The sequence below is a fragment of the Cynocephalus volans genome, chromosome 17, assembly GCF_027409185.1.
Source record: "Cynocephalus volans isolate mCynVol1 chromosome 17, mCynVol1.pri, whole genome shotgun sequence".
Lineage (NCBI taxonomy): Eukaryota > Metazoa > Chordata > Mammalia > Dermoptera > Cynocephalidae > Cynocephalus > Cynocephalus volans.
The window spans coordinates 38578327-38598066 of NC_084476.1; the positions used below are offsets into that span (position 1 = coordinate 38578327).

The 19740-nt window shown below is 36.5% G+C and overlaps 1 protein-coding gene across 3 annotated transcripts in view; it reads right to left on the reverse strand.

Moving 5' to 3' along the window:
• Positions 1–19740, reverse strand: part of TDRD7 (tudor domain containing 7) — an 81746-nt gene that overhangs the window by 5158 nt on the left and 56848 nt on the right. For all 3 annotated transcript variants that reach the window (XM_063082096.1, XM_063082095.1, XM_063082094.1), the window contains 8 exons: positions 18703–18814; positions 16774–16976; positions 15306–15440; positions 13397–13483; positions 10697–10831; positions 8271–8381; positions 5851–6350; positions 1870–2030 (listed from right to left, as the gene is read on the reverse strand). In XM_063082096.1, coding sequence (XP_062938166.1) covers positions 1870–2030; positions 5851–6350; positions 8271–8381; positions 10697–10831; positions 13397–13483; positions 15306–15440; positions 16774–16976; positions 18703–18814 — 1444 coding nt within the window. The remainder of the gene's footprint in view (positions 1–1869; positions 2031–5850; positions 6351–8270; positions 8382–10696; positions 10832–13396; positions 13484–15305; positions 15441–16773; positions 16977–18702; positions 18815–19740) is intronic.

A 19740-nucleotide genomic window follows, 5' to 3' on the forward strand; every position in this document is an offset into this window, starting at 1 on the left:
ACATTCTGGAACATAAAATATATCTTGATCATCTTAAATCATACAATGTCTGCTCTCAGACCACAATGGTATTAAATTAGAAATCAATAACAAATATAGCTGGAAAATCCCCAAATACTTGGAAATTGAACAACATAATTCCAAATAACACGAGTCAAAGAGGAAATTTCATCAGAAATTTAAAAATATTTTGACCTAAATGAAAATGAAAATACAGCATATCAAAATTTGTGGAATGCATTAAAAGCAGTGCTTAGAGGAAAATTTATAGCACTGAATGCATATATTAGACAAGAAGAAAGACATAAACTGGCTCGTAGAGTCCCTGGCACATAGTAAGCACCAGTAATCACTAGCCATGCTGCGGGTGAAGGGGATGGTGGTGCCATGCACTCATTCCTCGCAGATAATCCTTTTCTGGGCAGTTTGATGTTTAACAAACATATTAGGAAAACCCAAACACTAAAAAGTGAAAATGAAAAAAGGTAACAATTAAATCTTGAAGAAACTACTTAGAGGTTTGAATCCAAAGCAGACTAACTGGTGGCTATGCCATGTGCAAAGTGCCATTTTTGCTTTATATCCAATTACCATGGGAATTTTCTTGGAATTCTAGTAAGAAGACACAAAGAAACTAACATTTTTAAAAAGGCAATATATAGCCTTCTAATAAAAGCTGGTCAATAAGTAAAAGAAGAATCTATATACATAATTTCTTTCACTGCTGAGATCAAATCACTTCTATCACTGTGTTAAATGAATGGGGTAAGCAGAGCTGAGGACTGTGGGAAATAGCAAAGAGACCAGGGCACAGCAGGACGCAGAGAGCCCAAGTGACTGCAGGTCTCTGTCTGCACCCCTCAGCTCTTCTGGCCTCCATGCCCTCAGCTAATGCTGACAAGACTTCAGGTTGAGCTTCATCCAATTGCTCATGCCACCTAATGGTAGGGTGCTCACAGGGGAGCCACCAACATTTGCACTGCTTTCACAGAAGATAAAAGAAAGAAAATGTACTGCCGGTTAGCTCAGTTGGTTAGAGCACAGCCTTGTAACACCAAGGTCAAAGGTTTGGATCCCCATATACTGGCCAGCTGCCAAAAAAAGATAAAATTGCATTGAGCAATATTACAAAGAGGTATCATTGTACACCTATTAAGTCAGCTCCTCAAATTTTAATGATAATCCAGAGGCTGGTGTGAATGTGGTGAAACTGCACACTCATATGCTGTTAGTTGTGTTGCAAACTAGAAAATCACTTGGCCATGAAAACAGTCATATTCTATGATCTAAGAATGTTTTATGACTGAGTAATGATCCATTATGTATACATATTATAACTTATGCAATAATAATAATAAAAGTTCTCCTCTTGTCCGTTATTTAGGTTGCTTCCATTGTTTCTTGTTTGCTCTAGCGGGTATACATATCTGCAGGGTTTTTCTTAACATTACAATAAAAAGTGTAAACAACCAAAATGTCCAACTATAGGCAAATATCAATTAAATGGAATATTTTCCATCCATTAAAAATAATTAGCAAAACCATGAAATAACCACCCAAAAAATAGGAAAAAAAATACTAAATGAAGAAAAGCAGAATGCAGTATTGTGCCTGTCCTAAAATTACAGCTTTAGAAATATACTCACGCATGAAACCAAAGACAGAAAGGAGTAGGAAAAATAGAAACAGCAGATGTGATGGTAGAGTATGACTATAAGAGATCATTAAAATTATTTCCATTATGACAGGACGTTGCTAGTGCAAACAAAAGAATTCAATAGGCCAATGATTCAACACTTGCTAAGTACCCAGGAAAAAACGGCAATATAAGCTATGTTGCAGCATGAGTTCAAATTCCACAAAAATTACCTGCAAGTTGAGCTGCGACTGCTTGGAAAGGCAGCTTTCGGAACATGTCCACTAGGGGCTGTACTTTTCTTATGTTGACTAATTCGTGCTTGCCATAGTCCAGCTCATATACAGACACCAGTCCATTGGTCAGGATTCCTTTTAAAAGCACTCTGTGCCACCTAGATGTGCATTGGATTAAAAAGGAAGAGAAAACACAGAAAGTCAAACACCTGCTTTAAGGGAAACATTTTATGATAAAAAGTAAAATTAATGCAAATGTTATTAAAATATAAAACTATACTGTCATAAAAGTTTTTAAAGCAATTGCTGCTTCTTTTTCCAATGGTTACTATTCTCTGCTTTTCCACTGGCTCATTTGATAGAATTTGCTCATTCAAGAGATTTTTAAGAGTCTTATGGAGCTAATGAGGAAACTGATACATGAACTACAAATCATCATTAAGCAGAATGAAACAAATGCCATGATCAGGCCAGGGGATCCCTTCACTCTGGGGAGATGGAAGGTGGCCACATGATTGGTACATGGTACATGTTTGGAAGATGAAGAGAGAAACGCCAGCAGGACCAGCTGGGGTGGAAAAAATGGCTGAGAAGAAAAGCACAGAAAACTTGAGAGGGAATGATATAACTAGAAGTTAGAATGTGTTGAGGAATGGAAGAGAAAGTCAGACTGGGAAGGTAGGTGGGGGAGAGACCCAAAAAAGTTCTGAATGAGATTTTAAATATTTAAAATTAAAAAAAATTTGAAACAATTTTAATTATGCCAAGTAAGAATATTAAAAAAACAAAACAAAATACAAAATTCAACCCCATACCTAAAATCAAGAATCTGGAAAGTGTAGGAGAGTATGGGGGAAGAGGAACATGGTTTCAGATATGGAGTTCAAGGCTCCAGAAAGAAATTCACATGAATATACTTTTCTCCTCTGGGCCTACATCAACATCATTAAAATGAGAAAAGCCTAGACTTCAAGGTTAACATATGAAGGATCATTTTAAATCCCTGTAGTCTTGATTACATTATTTAAAACCATTACTACAGAAGGGAAAATTGTTCATAACACTTAAAAGGAAAGTGTCTATGGAGTTGGTCTCTGCTTCTGGATGGTGTGAGTTAGATTATAACTCAGGAGGCAGCCTAGTCATTCTCTGGAACAAGTTTATCAGCCATAGGTCACCAGCACAGCGGAACAGCAGGCCTTTTACTGTGACACACTGCTGGGGGGCTGGCCAGACTGGACTGATTCTCAAGTCAATGAATACCTAGCAGAGAACGGGTAGAGGAAACCCATGCGACTGCTACAGGGTGAACTACAGTGAGAAATCTACCAAGAGGCCAACTTTAAACACCGTGATTGGGGGCTGTTGGGGGAACTCCAGAAACCTTCTGACAGGCTCAACGTGTGTATAGCAAGCAATAATCCATGAGTCCCACAGACAACTGGGACACAGAAAGGATTCATAATAAATAAATGAGCTTTGGGAGCCAAACAGACCTGAGCTTGATCCCACCTGGACCATTTTCCAGCTGTGTATGCCAAGGGTCTTTATTTAACCCCTCTGAGCCTCAGTTCTCTCATGTGTAATATTTAATTTTAACCCACTTGCAGAAATAATATTTGAAAAATGCCTAGCACATACTGGGCATCTAATAGACACTTGGCAAATGGTAGCCATCACCTCTGTTATTAAAATGAACATAAGCTGTACAAATAAGAACTTGAGACCAAATTGAAAAGAAGTTTTCATATATAGAAATGCCAGTTTGGTATAGGTTGCTAATTTGTGTAAGTTCAAAAGGAGATTAAAACACTTGGTTTCCACCAATAGTATCATCTTTAAATTGTACAGGACAAAATTATGGTGCTCTGTGTTTGTAGTCTATAAATATGAGGTACAGAGCAGTGAGGAGAGCCCTCAGAAGACTAATATGGCAGGTTCCTAGTTAGCTTTCCATTTTCAAAATTAGTACCTTAAATGAAGGCTTCCGTTTTGACTAGATTACCAGCTTCACTCCAAGGCTCACCTGGACTCGGTTAAAAACAGATTCTGGGGCTCCACCTGCACAGATTCTGATTCAGGATGACGGGGGTGAGGAAGGATAATCTGCATTTTTAATAGGTTTTCCAGATTATCCTTATGCTGAGATAGATTTGGAAACCACCATAATATAAAAGTATCTGAAATTCTTCAGTCTTAATTTGTCATAGTTGGGAACAAGGTTTAGTAAATAGTCCTGAGTTTTAAGCAAGATAGAAGCTCTAAATGCTTTACATTGATTCAGTTCATGAACTTTCAAAAAAAATCAGATAATCTAATATATAAAACATTCCTTGGCTATCTGGGGACAAATTAACTGGTTAAGGCCCAAGAGTCCTGGGGCAGTACTGTTCAAACCCATGGGTTGTGGGGTAGAGAGTTAAGGCCCCACGCCGTAGGTCTCCAGTTTATGGGTTCTCCTTTCTCACACAACCCCTTTGCTCCTCACCATTAATCTGTCTCCATGATGATAGTTAACATTAGTTTGGTTTTAACTGTGATTGAATTATCCCGCAAAGAGTTCTGATTGAGGCAAATTTACACAAATTGAATTAATCCCATTTACGCTTATGGTTGTAAATAACATGACAGTAAAAATGGTTTTTTAAAGATGAAAAGCTTGTGACATGTAAGTTGTATGCTTTTCAAAATGAAAGTTAACTTTTGAGTGTTAAAAATTAGATTTCTTTCTCCCATGAGAATGACAAAATTTTATATATGCCTATATTTGCTATCTTAAGAAAGAATTAAAGCATTTTATATGAAAGAAAGCATTTTATATAAAAAATTTGACCTTTTAAACTGAGTTTTGGGGTATGTTTTTGTGTATGTGTATGCTGAGGAGGAGAGATAGTTCTTTGTGTTCAGCATCTACAAATAAGCTCAGTCATTTCCCCTAAGAAAGCAGGTAAAGGGACAGGACAGGGGCAGTTGTGCCACCTCCAGGGCTTGTGGCCTGAGTGGAGAGTGGAGTGCTTAGGCTTCACTGGGAGGGAATAGAACATCCTGAGGGGCGTTGGGGAGGAGGCAGGGGATCTAAATATGAAAACAGTAGAAAACAGACTGAAGTGCTCAGCAAATGTAGGGGAGAATGGTTCTCACAGTCCCAAGGCCAAAGGTAGTGAGTGAGACAGCATTGTTGCTCCTTAGAAAAGGTGGCACAATAGCTAGGAAGCAACTGATAACATGTATCAAAAATCTTGTCATCTTTCAACAAGTAATTTCTCTTCTTGGACTCTACTATAAATAAATAACCAGAGATGCAAACAAAGATTTATGTTCAACATTATGTATACTAGTGAAAAATCTGGGGGGAAAAACCCTACATAACAGAAGAGAATGATAAGTAAACTATGATTTCCCATATGATGGACTATCATTCAGCCATTTAAAATGTTTCTGAAGAAATTTTATCACATGGAAAAATGTTCACAGCATAATGTTAGGTGAAAAAAGCAGAAACAAAATTATGTATGACAATAATATACTAATTATATAAATATGCATAGAAAAAACTAGAAGAAATACATAAGTAGTTCAAGAAGTGTTATGTCTGGGTGGCTTATTTTAATTTCTTATGCTTTTTTTGTATTTTCTAAATTTTCCCCAACAAACGTTTTTAAAATAAAAATGTCATTAAATGAAAAAATGGTTATTTTCTGAATAAAAAATATTTTTCTAGTAGAAAAATAGGAAAAACATTTAAGCCTTCATTTTAGGTGTATAATTAGGTTTTAACAGGAATATAGTCACTAGATTTTTAGATAAATAACATAATTTTAAATATTAGAAAATTGCACAATTCATTAGTTTTGTTTCACATTCAAAATTCCCATTCATGCAGCTGAAAATCCCCTGCCGAGATTAAGGACTCTTGGTATCTATCCATCCACACATTTTTCTTAGGAGTAGAATAAAATGCTCTGTCCGAGGACCTACTTATTTTCCACTTTTGCAGCATACACTTGGTCTTTTTCCACCGCTATGTGGCGTTCTTCAGCAACACTGTAATACAGAATCATCTCTTCCATCAGAACTTCTAACTTATGTATCTCCTGCCAAGGCTGGATAATAAAGTAACCCGGGTGACAGGCCACGGGCACATATACATCCATGTGTTCCCCTGGCTTTGACAAGTGGACTGGAGGTGGCAGTTCCTTCATGGAGAAAGAGCTGGTGTGGTCCACCACGGACTTTTTGATGACATCTGTGAGGCTCTTTCTGAAATTCTCTCCAGTGCCTGACATGTGCGTGTTGTCATTTTTGCTGTTGGGAGAGCCAGCTCCACTAGATACGGCACTCAAAAACACATCCTTCTGGTGCTTCCACAAGTCTGCATTTGTAATCTGGCGATTAATACTGCGATGAGGATCAGGGAAGTTCTTAGGTGTAAATAAATAAACATGTGTGATACCTCTGTTTTCATCCACTTTTGTAACCTTTGGAAAACACAAAAGTAATTTAAGAAATCCAGGTAAGTTCACATTGAATTCTGAGAGGCAGTTAACCTTAAATATTAAAACATAATATTGTACAAAAAAAAAAAAAAACCCTGCTAAAATTCATTTTATTTAAGATTAGATGAATTATCTATCACAGTTTAGCAATGAATTGGCTCTTAAGTCAAAATAGTCTAGAAAACAGTGGCAACCTTATGGAAATGAAAAATTTACTAACCTTTAAATAGTATGAGGAAAACCTTCTAACTTGCAATACGTCATTATTACTGGGAGAAAGGAAGTGATTCCACATATTGTAATTAATTTTTTTATTAATGACATTTCAAAACACTCAAAGTAGAAAGAACAGTATGATGAGCCCCCCATGTGCTCATTATCCAGCTTCAACAATAAAAAATCATCACAATGATGGCAAGATGTTCTATAACGCACTTCGCTTAAGGCTGGTGCCCCTCAGACTAGAAAGGGAAGGAAAAAGCTTTGATATCCACCATGGCCTTGGGGACCTCTGGTCCAAATTCTTTGTTGGTCCTATTATATGTCCTCTCCCCTCACGAATTACGTGGGAAGAGAGTGACCTGGGGAGAAAAAGAGGAAGAAAGATCCACTGAATAGGCCAAAATTAGTTTTAAATATTTGCCCAGGAGAAGCAAATATCTCTGATTACCTCTCTCTGCTCTTTCTGCCACAAGAATGTTTGTGTGGTAATACCTTACATTGACAATTCCAATTGTGCTGCTGCTGTGTGTCCCAAAGGGCTAGGCGACTGTTAATTATTCTCATCAGCTCCTCTGGTTTATCTTAGGAATGACAAAAATGAGACACTTCTAGCCACATCTGTCTTTTATCAAATAGGGCTAGACATGAAAGGCAGGAACACAACGGGCATGAGGAGAGAAAAACACCAGCAAGGCAATCTGTCTACAGTAATTTACTTGAAAAAAATTTTTTCCAGTGAGATGAGTCTATTGAAATTCATCCTTTGAAGTACTAATGACATACTGACTGCTAATATAATTTTCATATTTACGATACAGAAGTAACATTTTAAAAATTAACCATTAAAAAGTAATTTTATTGAGTACCCAATACCCTGGCTTTAGGAGCTTAAGAGTAGTGGAGAAAATAATGTTCATTATCATGTGACAATTGAATATAAAATGGTACAGAATTAAGCATATAGTTGTACACTATATCCCCTAGAAGAGTATAAAGACAGGAATATCAGTGTTAGAATAATTTAGAGATCTTCATGAAGTGTTTTTCAAGGACACTGTATTGTTAAATGTTTATATAAAATGATAATATCATTTGCACCAGTTAACATAACAGAAAAAAAATCATCTTCCATTTCTATTTTTGGAAATATAAGCAATGATTTTTATTTGAAGATGTAAAAGTACAGAAAAACAAAAGTTAGTGAAATAAGTAAGGCAGTTTAAATAAACTTTAGGAAAAAGAGGCAAAAACCAAGATTATAAATTAATGATTTGTTTATAATCCATTCTACTTGAGGGGGAAAAAAAAAGGAAAGGCTTATTTAAACAATCTTTAGCAACATTTATTAAGAGATATTTGGTCCTTCGCTAGGGACTTAATTCTTCATCATGAAGCAAAATAAGAGCAGAGAACCATCTCTGCTACCTGATTAATAATGGAAAAAATTTTATGAACGGTTTAAAAATAATACTGGAAACATAAGATAACTTTTGAAATAAAAACAATTAAAACATAAAATATCTTATAGCTACACATGCAACCAATCTCTTGCATATAAAAATGTGTCAGATGTGAACGCCTCAGTGTAGAGTAAGACAAAATTCTTTCACAAAAACCAAATGAGCCCTTATGGCTACTAGATCCCTTTCTAAATGTATCAGGACCAATAAGATAACTAACCTTAATGCTACAGTCCGAGCAATTCAAAACAGAATCTCTTAACCAAAGCACAGCATCTGGTGTCCACATGCCAATAGATTGTGGAAGATCTGCTAAACAGCACTTTATAGCCTGAAAAGAAAACATGATGGAAAAGTGTACACACCATCTTAAAATAGGTATTTATGAGTAATGTCAATATTATTTTCCTACAAGTCAGATGTTGCCAAGATAGAGAATAAGCAACAGCAATAGCTAATAATGATTACCATGGCTCTCAGTGTGAGCATCTGCTGTGTTCCTGGCTCCATGTATATTACTACTATTGTCTTTGCTCCTCTTATGAGCCAGAGTTTGTACCAGGTGCTCCACATACTTCTCACTCTACAATACTTCTGCACGACAGGTGTTGTGACCCCATTTTACAGATGGTAAAATGGACTGAGAGAGACTATCTTGTGTAAGATAAAAAAGCTGTGAAGACAGGGTTGGGACTTATATACAGGTCTTCTCTCTAAGCCCAACGGAAAAAAAAAAAATGTCATTTAAAGGCAGTCTGATCTTGTTGCAAAAATTGTTTTGGGGGCTTAAGTGTTTCATTCAGCCTTTCCTGAGTACCTTGTGGATGCCAGGCAATTGTGCTCACCTTCTGAAGGTGATTGCTATGAGAATTAAGGAGGATTAGGAAAACTGAAATCCACAGATATCTGAAGACCTCATTTTCCCCAGTGCTTTTTCCCTCCCATCATCACTGCACAAGCTTCTGTAGAATTACTGCAGTGGGGAGTAAGAGGTGACCTCAGAGATTCCATTCAGTTTCACATAAGCCCTTGAACTGATGGAGACAATTTTGTGAAGAGGATGAAACCTATTTCCAGGACTTTTCCTTTGCTCTCTGAGCCCCTTCATCCCTATCCTACCCTCCTCCTTCAGGGGCTCCACCCCTCTCACTATGCCGATTGGACATGGTACCTTTCTTGGTGGGGTGGGGGAGGGCACTTAGAGCAGAGACAGCACACTCCAATCCCACAGAGGTAGGGCAGGCAATGGAGGGATGAGGTGGCCACTCACTGGAGATGGGGCCAGCACATGGCAAGCATGGGCCCTGCAGGGGAGAAGGCCACAGAGCTCCCAAGGAGCACTGCCGCACGAGGTGGAGAGCTCAGTACAGTCATTTTCTAATTTGTCAAGAGAAAAGCTAGAGGAAGGGACTTTCGTGTGGCATTCTCTCATTTTAAAATCCTGGCAACCAATGCACTTATCAAAACACTGTAAGAGCCAAGAGCCAAAACTCAATATTTACGGGTCAGCTTTGGCTGACAGACCATCAGTTTGCTACTCTGCTTAGAGTAGCTAAAATGTTAGCCAGAGGCTTGGGCTAGCTGGCTTTTAAGGTTCCCCCAACCAATAGTCTTCACATCTATCAAATAACAAAAAAATTTTAGTGACTGTTCATGCTGCTGCACAAAGAAGGGACTATTGTGTGACTTTCAGACACAGCAGTGGGACAGATCCTCCACTCTCTTCCCCTCCAGACCAAGGAACCTTTCCTAGGTAAGGCTGGCCCTGGATGGATGCTCCGACAGTGATGTAGAGGCTAGAGGTGTTAAAAAGTAATAGTAGCACTTAAAGGTTTATCCCTTTCCAATATTATGGCTGAGCAACAATAGAGTAAAAATAATTTTGAAAATAGGTTTGAATACAAGTTAAACAACTTCTCTGTAATAGTTATTGTTAGAAAAGGCAACGGTTACTGGAATGAGAGAAATTCTAAAAGCCATGCTAATCATGGACAACCATGCTTTAGTCACTGAGTTTTGATGGTGGAAGATGTCTTTAGGAAAATATTAGCCAACGGGGCATTTTGAAATTAAAGAATATAAAATAGTTTTCCTTTTTTAAAAAAGATGTTAATTTCTGTACATAATCCTCTACTTATCCTAAAGGTGGTGTTTCTTAATTTTAATAGAATTAAAGTTACTCAAAACACTTAACATCTAAGTGTTCACTAATAAAGGAAGTATAGTTAATCTTTTTACTAAAATTTATGTGGGAAAAGTCATATAAAAAATGATTAAGTATAAATAGACTTACAAAGAGAATGGTTACCTAATTAAACTACAAATTCTGGAAACAAACATCTACGTACAAAATCCTGGAACTGTGTAGGAAGTCAGTAGTGGTATCTAATTATTAAAATGGAACCTCTAACTGGACAACACAGCCTAATGACTGGGTGTACTTGAAAACAAATATTTATCAAACCATACTCTGTAAGTAAGACTGATCTTGTCTAAGTCAGCCAAGCTCTACTTCTGAAAATCAGTAAACAACCACATTTGGACAATTTCCAATTTTCTTACAAACTAGGACTTTGATTATTGCCAAGATCAAAACTGACAGGGAACCTCTTCCAGCAAATCTCCCACACTTGTAACATATTGTACCTGAGGTGGTATCGCAATCATTTCTCGTAGAAACCGAGGCGGAATTTCTCTGAGCTCCGACACTTTTACAGATGTCACAGTGCCTGAGTCCAGGAATTGAACATCAAGAGCCCGGCTGCTGTGAACATTTGTGATCTGAAATAAGACAAGGTTGGCTAATTTATTAGCATATCCAAAAGACCAAAATGCTTTTGTGCAATTACATTTTATACAATTCTAAACTGCATATTAAAAGCAACAAAGACTATCAGTGTCAATTAAAATTTTCACTTAAATGAGAATGTATTTACTAATATTCTTTTAGCATACAACTAATTTCAAAATCTTGTTAATTCACTTAATAGGTAATAATCAGTAACTAATAATAATAATCAGTAAAATTAATAAGTACAGTAATATTTACTATTTCTCCAATTCTAGGACATGATTTATTATGAAATGGTTTAATACATTACTATACATTGCTGATTACAGGATGCAGTCTGTTCTCAAAAATACTAAAATATGAGGGGAAAAAAACTATTGTATCTTAGCGATGAGGAAATAAAGAACAGAGATAATTCAAGGCAAAATTTTACTTGTAGTGGGTAAATACTATATATTTTAAAATCATATATATTTTATAGCTTCATGAGAAAACTTAATACAAGTTGAGCATCCCTAATCCGAAATCCAAAATGCTCCAAAAGCTGAAACTTTTTGAGTGCCAACATGTCACTCAAAAGAAATGCTCATTGCAGCATTTTGGATTTCGGATTTTCAGATTAGGGATGCTCGACTGGTTAAGTACCTGCAAATATTTCAAAATTCAAACAAATTCAAAATCTAAAAACACTTCTGGTCCCATGCATTTCAGATAAGGGATACTCTCCCCAAAGATGCTCAAATTGGGAGACACTTTACAAAACGATGCTACTCTTCAAAAAGTCACAAACACCAAAAAAAGGCCAGGTTGGAGGATACTAAGAAGATATAACAACTGAATGCAATGTGGGAGCCTAGACCAGAAAAAGGACATTTGTGAGACAATCTGGGAAATGTTAATAAGTTCTGCAGATTAGTTAATAGTATTGTATTAATACTGATTTTCTGGTTTTGATAATTATACAATGGTTATGTAAGGTACTAACATTTAGAGAAGGCTAGTAAAAAGACAAATGGGACTATTCTTTGTATTATTTTTGCAACTTTTTAAAAAGTCTAAAATTATTTCAAAATAAAAAGTTTAAAAAGTAAGTATTTGTACTTTTATATATTATAAACTAAACAGCACAGAGTTTTAAGATCTGAATAATACCACGTTCTTTTCAATGAGTCACATTTTGGAAGTTTACAAATACGCACATAATCCTTGATCATATAACCCCAGATCTCAGCCTTCTAACACACATTCACATTACTGATAACTAACTTCAAAATCACTCCTTTTATTACAGCAGACACGACCAAGTTTTATTTAAATAACAGGAAAATTAATGTAATTAAGTTATCAAAATGTTGTACAGCATTAAAAAAAATGAACAAAACAATGGTTATTACCTTTTCAGAGTTGGTTTCTTTGAGAATCTTATGAAAATTATGCATACTTCTCTCCCCCAAAATATATAATACAAACACACACACACATACACACATACACAATTTGCATACTATTCCAGGAGGGTCAGGGACCCCCCTGAAAGTAGAGGTCCCTTTATCTAGTTTGAGAACCTCTGTATCAAAGAAAAAACAGAAAAAATAAAATAAAATCAAGCCAAGATTTTCAATTTTAGCAATTGGGAAAACTAGATATCAAAAAAAGAAATACAGAATAATAGTAACCACAAATATACAAAACCTGCCTTTTAAAAAACATATAGAAATACATGACAAAATATAACAAATCTTTTAAATTCATAACTGAGCTTGCAGGAAAATAAGACAATTATTAAGAACTGGAAATAGAGTATGTGAACAATGAAGCCAAAGCCATTCTGGGCAGCAGGGATGGCCTTAGACCAAGGAGGGAGGGAGGATCTGAGATTCCCCCTTACAAAGCCAGGACTCTCAAAGGGATACACCCTCGATAGAAGGGTGACTTTGGGGAGCAACTAGGAAATATCTAGTAAAACTGAAAACCTGCATTCCCATAAACTCCATTCCTTTGAATGTACCCTGGAAGATATGCATGAGAAGGTTCATGGTAGTGCTGTTTACAACAAAAAATTAGAAACAATCTAAATGTTCGTTATCAGGAGAATGAAGTGACAATGTTGGCATACTCCTACAGCAGTGAAAATGGCGAACTAGAATTTCACACATCAACATGGATGAATCTCACAAACATAATGAAAAAGCCCGTTTCAGAAGAATCAATAATTTTAAATTTTAAAAACATTTATTCATTTAGTTATACTTATATTCATTTACTTTTAACTATACATATTCTATATACATATTCACTTCTATATTTCTACCTTTTATATATTAAAAATTTATAGTAAAAGTGTAAAGAAATGAATAGGAATGAAACAACAAATTCACTCTCAGGGTGGGAGTAGAAGAAAGGGGTTGCAAACAGAGAGTTTCAACCATATTGGTCATGTTTTATTTCATAAACTGGTGATGAGTCTGTGGGTGCTTATTCCATTTTTAAAAAAAACTCTGTTTGTATATTTGAACCATTTCATAAGTTAAAAAAAGTCAAGTGACTGATTTTACCTCTACTCGTAACCATTTTCCTTTGCAGTGGAAGAGGCAGATTTTCCCACAGAAGGGTAATGAAATGAAGTACTGGGAGGTCATGTGCTACAAAACAGAAATGCATGATACTGTTATTACTCTCAGCAAAGAGCATATTGCTACACCATTAGAAAAATATTGCTGTGATACAGGCAGACCGTTTTTCCCATGTAATCAGACTGCTCGTGAGCCCTTTCCCTCCAAGAAGTGCACTGCAGTGGATGCAGCAAATGTGCAAGGGCTGACAGAACCTCTGCCTTATTACTCATACATTTGTTGATGTCAGTGATTTAATCTCCCCACGTGCACATGGCTCATAAATCAGCACTGTTAAAATGTCCAGAAACATTAGTGTAGAGGTCAGTATGATTCACTTGGGCCCTGGCTCTATCAGTTGCGCAAGAAGAGGAGTGTTGAGGCTGACAACAAGTAGGAGACCAGCATGGTTGAAAAGTGAGAAAGCTGGACGAGCTGTGTATAAGGCCTCTTCTTTCCATCTTTTAACACTTAGATGCAAAGGAAAGAAGACTTTAATTCCAAACCAAAAGAAATGTTATCAACACATATATGTATATCGCTGCCAGTGAAATGCCAACAAATCACAGCTGTAGGTCTCTTCATCTTCTTCTTTGGTTGCAGTCTGAAGTTGGAGACCTGCCCATGGTCTCTCTCTGTTCAGGGTGAGTGTTCCTACTCTCCCCAAAGGCAATGTCTCTACTTGGGTTACCAGAGAACTAGGAATCATCAAGAGTGCTTTTTACCACCACAGGTTATAAGGACATCCATGCAAATGAGTTGCTAGAGACAGCCTTTCTGGGTGTCTCAGATTTCTCCAAGATAGACTAGCAAATTAAACTTAAGTAATGACCTTGAGATACATATATGACATCTGTAACTCAGGAAGACATAAAGCTATAGATCTAATGCCTCAATTCCAGACTGTAGTCTGAATGGAAGCTTAATCTGATTCAGCAAGAATTATGGAATACCTATTCTGTGTAAGACACTAGATTAGGTACTGTAAGGGGCATAGAAAATTGGTAAGGCAGTCTGCCCTCAAAAAGCCTACACTATAGTAAGGCAAATAAGGACTCAAATGGCTAAAATACAAAGCTGAATATGAGTGCCCTGAGGCACCTGATGTGCTTTGTAAGTTAGAGAGAAGGATTTACTTCCAGGGGCCAATGGGTCAGGGTTGAAGTGGCTGTAGGGTTTAGTCACTTGGAACCCATTGTATATTCTGGATTATGACTATAATGTCCTAATGGAGGCAAGGAAACCGCTTTAGGAATTTAAAACCTCTACAGATCCTGACTCAGAAAAGAACAAACAAAAAACCTCTACTAAAATTAAAGTATAAGGAATTTATTAACAGAATTTAAACTGCAGAACCACATTTACCAAGCATCAGGTTCTCAGGGAACAAAGAGGTTGGGGAGTGATGCCTAAGAAGAAGATAAGGGCAGAATTAAGATGCAGAGTTTTGTTCTCCTAAATGCCATGGTTTCTCCATTGCCTAAGGCAGAAGAGCCAGCTGGCTCCAACAGACAGAGTCCCAGGCAGCTGCACTGTGGGACTATCAACTGCACATTACAAATAACAAAGTTACTCATTGTTGATCACTTACTATATGCCAGGCACTGTGCTAAGCACAGTGACTAGTCTTCATGACCATCCTATAGGTACACACTATTATTATCTTCATTCTACAATGCAGAAACTGGTGTTTTGTTTTTCTTTTAAAGCTTTGGAGTTTGGGGCTCTTACCTACTATTCTACAGATTCTACTTCAAACTATTAAAAAATTATTCACACTTATGCAATTTAGTGAACCGTCTTGTTTACAATTTTAGGGCTGATTTTAGAGGTGCATGATGTCCCACCATACCTTACAGCGAAAGTAGTCCTCTATTTTATGGAGAAGGTCATTGAGCTTGTTTAGACCCTTACAAGGCACCTGGCAGTAGAGTGTTCCATCAGAGCAAATATTAGTCACTTTGACATTTGTGTACATGGCATCAACCTGGAACAAAGGACACACCAAGAATGCTTGAGCTCTTACCTACCTAAGGGGAATCTACCTAAATATCCTACTAAAAGTCTTTGCACTGTAAAATCTTCTAAGTTGGAGGATAGATGGGATACAATGAAATTCATAACTTAAACGTAAAAACCTAATTTAGATCCCTTTCTTGCCAAAAGGAATATCTAATATTATTTGTGACAGGCCCAAAATAGACATTTTGCATACATTAACATATTCCATTGTCTGAGAGGCTAAGAATATCCTTAACTTTGGTTGATTCTCTCCCCATTTACTTAGAAAAAGAATTATTACATAAACCATGTTTTTGCAACATTAACAGAAGTGAAAATTAAAAACTTTCACAAAACAATTCCATTATCAGCCTACTTTATAACACATGAATTTTAGTAACTCTTTTTTTTCTTATTGGGAGACAATTCCATCATTTTAAGGTCTGGGATATTTCTTTTCTTTTCTTTTTTTTTTAAATAACACCTGCCATTTTTTTATTGATTATGCATATTGGTGGGGTACAAAGCTGTCACCACCTGTGCCCAAAATGTGATGATCAATACCATCAGCATGCCCACCACCACAAATTGCAATCATTCCCCATGCCTCCTCCCAACCTCTCTCCAGACATCCCTTCCCCTCTCCTTCTCCCCCACTCCTCCCCCACCCTTAGGCAACCCTAGGTATGTTTTCTCCCTCTGCAATTCTTAAAAACTATGCTAAAAGAGAAGGTTTCATTTTAGCCATTTTTAGTCAAATCAGAATATACAGTTCACTGCTGTTCTACTTATTAAGACAAACTGTTTCCCAATGTTTTCATTAAGTCTTTATAATCATCATTTTCAATGTCTCATCCCATTCTTTAGAGTGGACGTTCCATAATTTATTTAAAGGTTTCCTTCTTTTTGGGCACTTATGCTCTTCACATTTAAAAACAGTAAAGCTAATAATAAACATATTCATGGATCTAATTTTCTCTTCTTTTGTATTATCTTCCCCAAATCATTTCATATAAAATTAACATAAGCTCATTGTAGAAACTAGAAAATAAAAAACCCAATTCCTAATAAATAACTACTATTACTGTTTTGGCATTTTTTCTCCTTCCAGCTCCCCCCTCCCCACCTCAATACATGAGGGCACTTCAAAAAGTTCATGGAAAAATAGAATTAAATGACAATTCAAATCTTTCCACAAACTTTTTGAAGACCCCTAGTATATGTAATCTGTCTCTATCAATTGTTAGCCTAAAATTTGTAGCATTCTTTCTAATGATTTTCTTTCATGCAGTATGTGACAACAGTGATCACAGTGGTACCTGAAGATGAACCTCTAGTGACTTGTCACATATGGCCTTCAAGCAGGTGGCATTGATATTTATATCATCTTCTCCTGAAGTGTCATACAGAACAACACGTGGAATATCAGCTTTGTCAAGTATTTCCACAGCAAAGATCTTTCCACAAGTTAAAGATTCAACCACCTTCACTAAATCAGCATCATCACTTAGAACTTCCAATCCTGAAAAATATTGAATATTTTAATTTTTACTTAATTAGAAAAGTCATTTTAAGATGGACAGATGGATTGCGTCTGTTTTGACCACTCATTAAAATTGTGAATCTATCACAAAATTACTAAATTTTATATGGAAGCTTTGTTTTACAATCTTCTTTACCTTACCTACCCTTAAATTTTAAAAAATATAATGTGAATGCCCTTTTGAATGATATACTAAGGCAGGCAATCTTAAAACAAGAAGAAAAATTGATAATCAATTAGAACTTCTACCTTAGGAGAAACAGCCTTTACTTTACATACAAATACATATTTAAAACAAAAAGACTAATAGAAGCTATCAAATATGTATTGCTTGTCATGTGTTTGTAATGTTCTTCCTAAAATTCTACCCTTGACTTTTTTGTTTTCTAATTAAATATATACAATTATTTTTTCTTATAAAATAAAATAAACATGCATTTATTGGAAATTGAGACAACCATTTTTGTTTCTTTTTTTTTTTAAGTATACCACTATCGCCCTGATTGAAAGGTACCAAAGAACCTTCTGTTTATCAAAGAAAGATTACATAGTGTTTAACATAACACAGGTAATTGGGTGAATTTTGTTGTAATCCAATTACTCTTTAAATTCTTTGGAAACTGTTATTTCATATATACGAGGGTACTTCAAAAAGTTTGTGGAAAAACAGAATTAAAAGGTAATACAAATGTTTCCATCCCTCATCTATGACAACTCTAAGCTAATCTACTAAACTAATTAAAACTGACTCATCATTTCCCCTAATGGTACTGTAATGACTATTTCTATAGTTTTCCCCTTTAAATCCCCAAGCTAAAATTCAGACTCCTCCTGAGCTACTCTTCTTCTGTTCTTGTTCTGCTCTCCAGACACATAACTTTGTACTTTTCTCAAACCTTTCACTTCAACATCCTAAATCTTGTTCTATGCTCTTGATATGATCATTCCAAGACCAACTCCCACAGGTTTCTAAGAGGCTTTTAAAATTACTTCAGTTTTATCCCACAAATAGAGCCAAACCCAGCTCCTAAGACATAAGGGCTCATCCTTGCTGGGAAGGAGGCCTTTCTTCAAAGGGCTAATTTTCATGAAAGCGCTACGATTGTTCTCTGAATTCAGCTCAGGCTCTCCTGGCTGAAGCGTATTTCAGTGCCTTTCCTCATTTACATGGCCACTCTGTCCCTCATACCTTAAGTTCATCACCACAATGTCACTCTCATACATATGCATTCCTCCATGCTTCCAGGAGGAAAGAAGAGAACAGTGATACATCATGATGCAAGACACTGCACGTGACCATGGCCAAACTCAGGCTTGGGCGCATGAGGGTGTGTTAGTCCTTAAACATCACCACAGTGTACCTCAGTGGGAAAGGGGCTGAGAGTCACTTCCCAACATGTTGAACAGGACTGAAACTGATCAAATCCCAAGATACAGGCCCTTTATCAATTGTTACTAGGGCAGTTAAAACAAAAATACCCTTTGATGGCAAACAGACATTTTTATAATAAAATATAATACAATATATTTATGTTTTTATCACATCTTATAAAGAGCACATTAAACATGAATTTATTTAAACCTTTCAAGAAATAACACATTATAACATCTTGAGATACTTAGTCCATTTCAGGATAACTACCCAAAAGTACAATGGTAATAACCTCCCAAAATGGAGAGAGTTTTTTTTTAAAGTTCCTCTTACCTGCTAGTTTACACTTTGTAGCTTGGAATGAGAGTGAACAGAACTTCGGGTTCAATTTGTATGCTTTGCTCTTTTCAACATTTTCACTAAAACCATAGTCAACATAGCATACCTAATGATAAAACAACAACGTTTAGCCTCAAAGTTCTTTACCCTCTCTTAAAGAAAATCATTTGATACATTTAACTGGCTCCATTTTATTCCAGAATCAGCATGTTAAGTAGTGTCACAACCACCTGGAAAAAGCCAGGGGAGGTGCTCCCTGACTTACCTCAGAAAGGAAAGCCTGAACTAAGGAAACTGGGGCTCCCTCATCCCTGGGAAGAACAGGTGAGACTGCTCAGGTGTGATGGTGAGCTGTTGCTGGTTTCTCAGCACCACGCCCATCTTGTTCTGCCCACTCTGCTGCCCTCCCCTCCCCCACTTTCATTACTATCTAATGCCTACCACACACTTTTCTTTCCTGAGTTACACGCTTCCACCCGTACCTTGGGACACAAATTTGTTTCTAGAGAGGGCATCATTCTTGTGGTACTTATTAGATTCTAAATCCCCAAAGAAGCACTTGTGATGGTTGCTTTCAGCTACTATGCTTCCAGTGACCAAGGGGCTTCTATCCATGACAACAACGATGTCATGGCTGGACAACGTGGAATTCTACACTGAAAAAAATAGGTGCTTCTGTTTTTTTCAGGGGTGCAAAGCTAGGTTAGGTCTTCATCCCGCTCAGCAAAAGGCTGAACCCAGATCTGCTTAACAGTTCTGTGTTCTTCCTTACCATTAGCACAGATCATTAGGGCCTGGATATTACTTTTAGAGTATTTATAGAAACTTCAGTTGAAAAGGACTATATAAACACAAAGCCTTTTTTTTTTTTTTTAAGAAAGATCAAATCTAGAAACATTAAACTGTAGTTCAGAATGATAACTAAGAATCTGAGGGAAAGCACTGAAAACAGTATGTTTCTCCAATTAAAGCAGATGATGGTTATTAAGGAATCAAAGCAAAACAACAAAAACTGGGGCAAAGGCTTGGTTA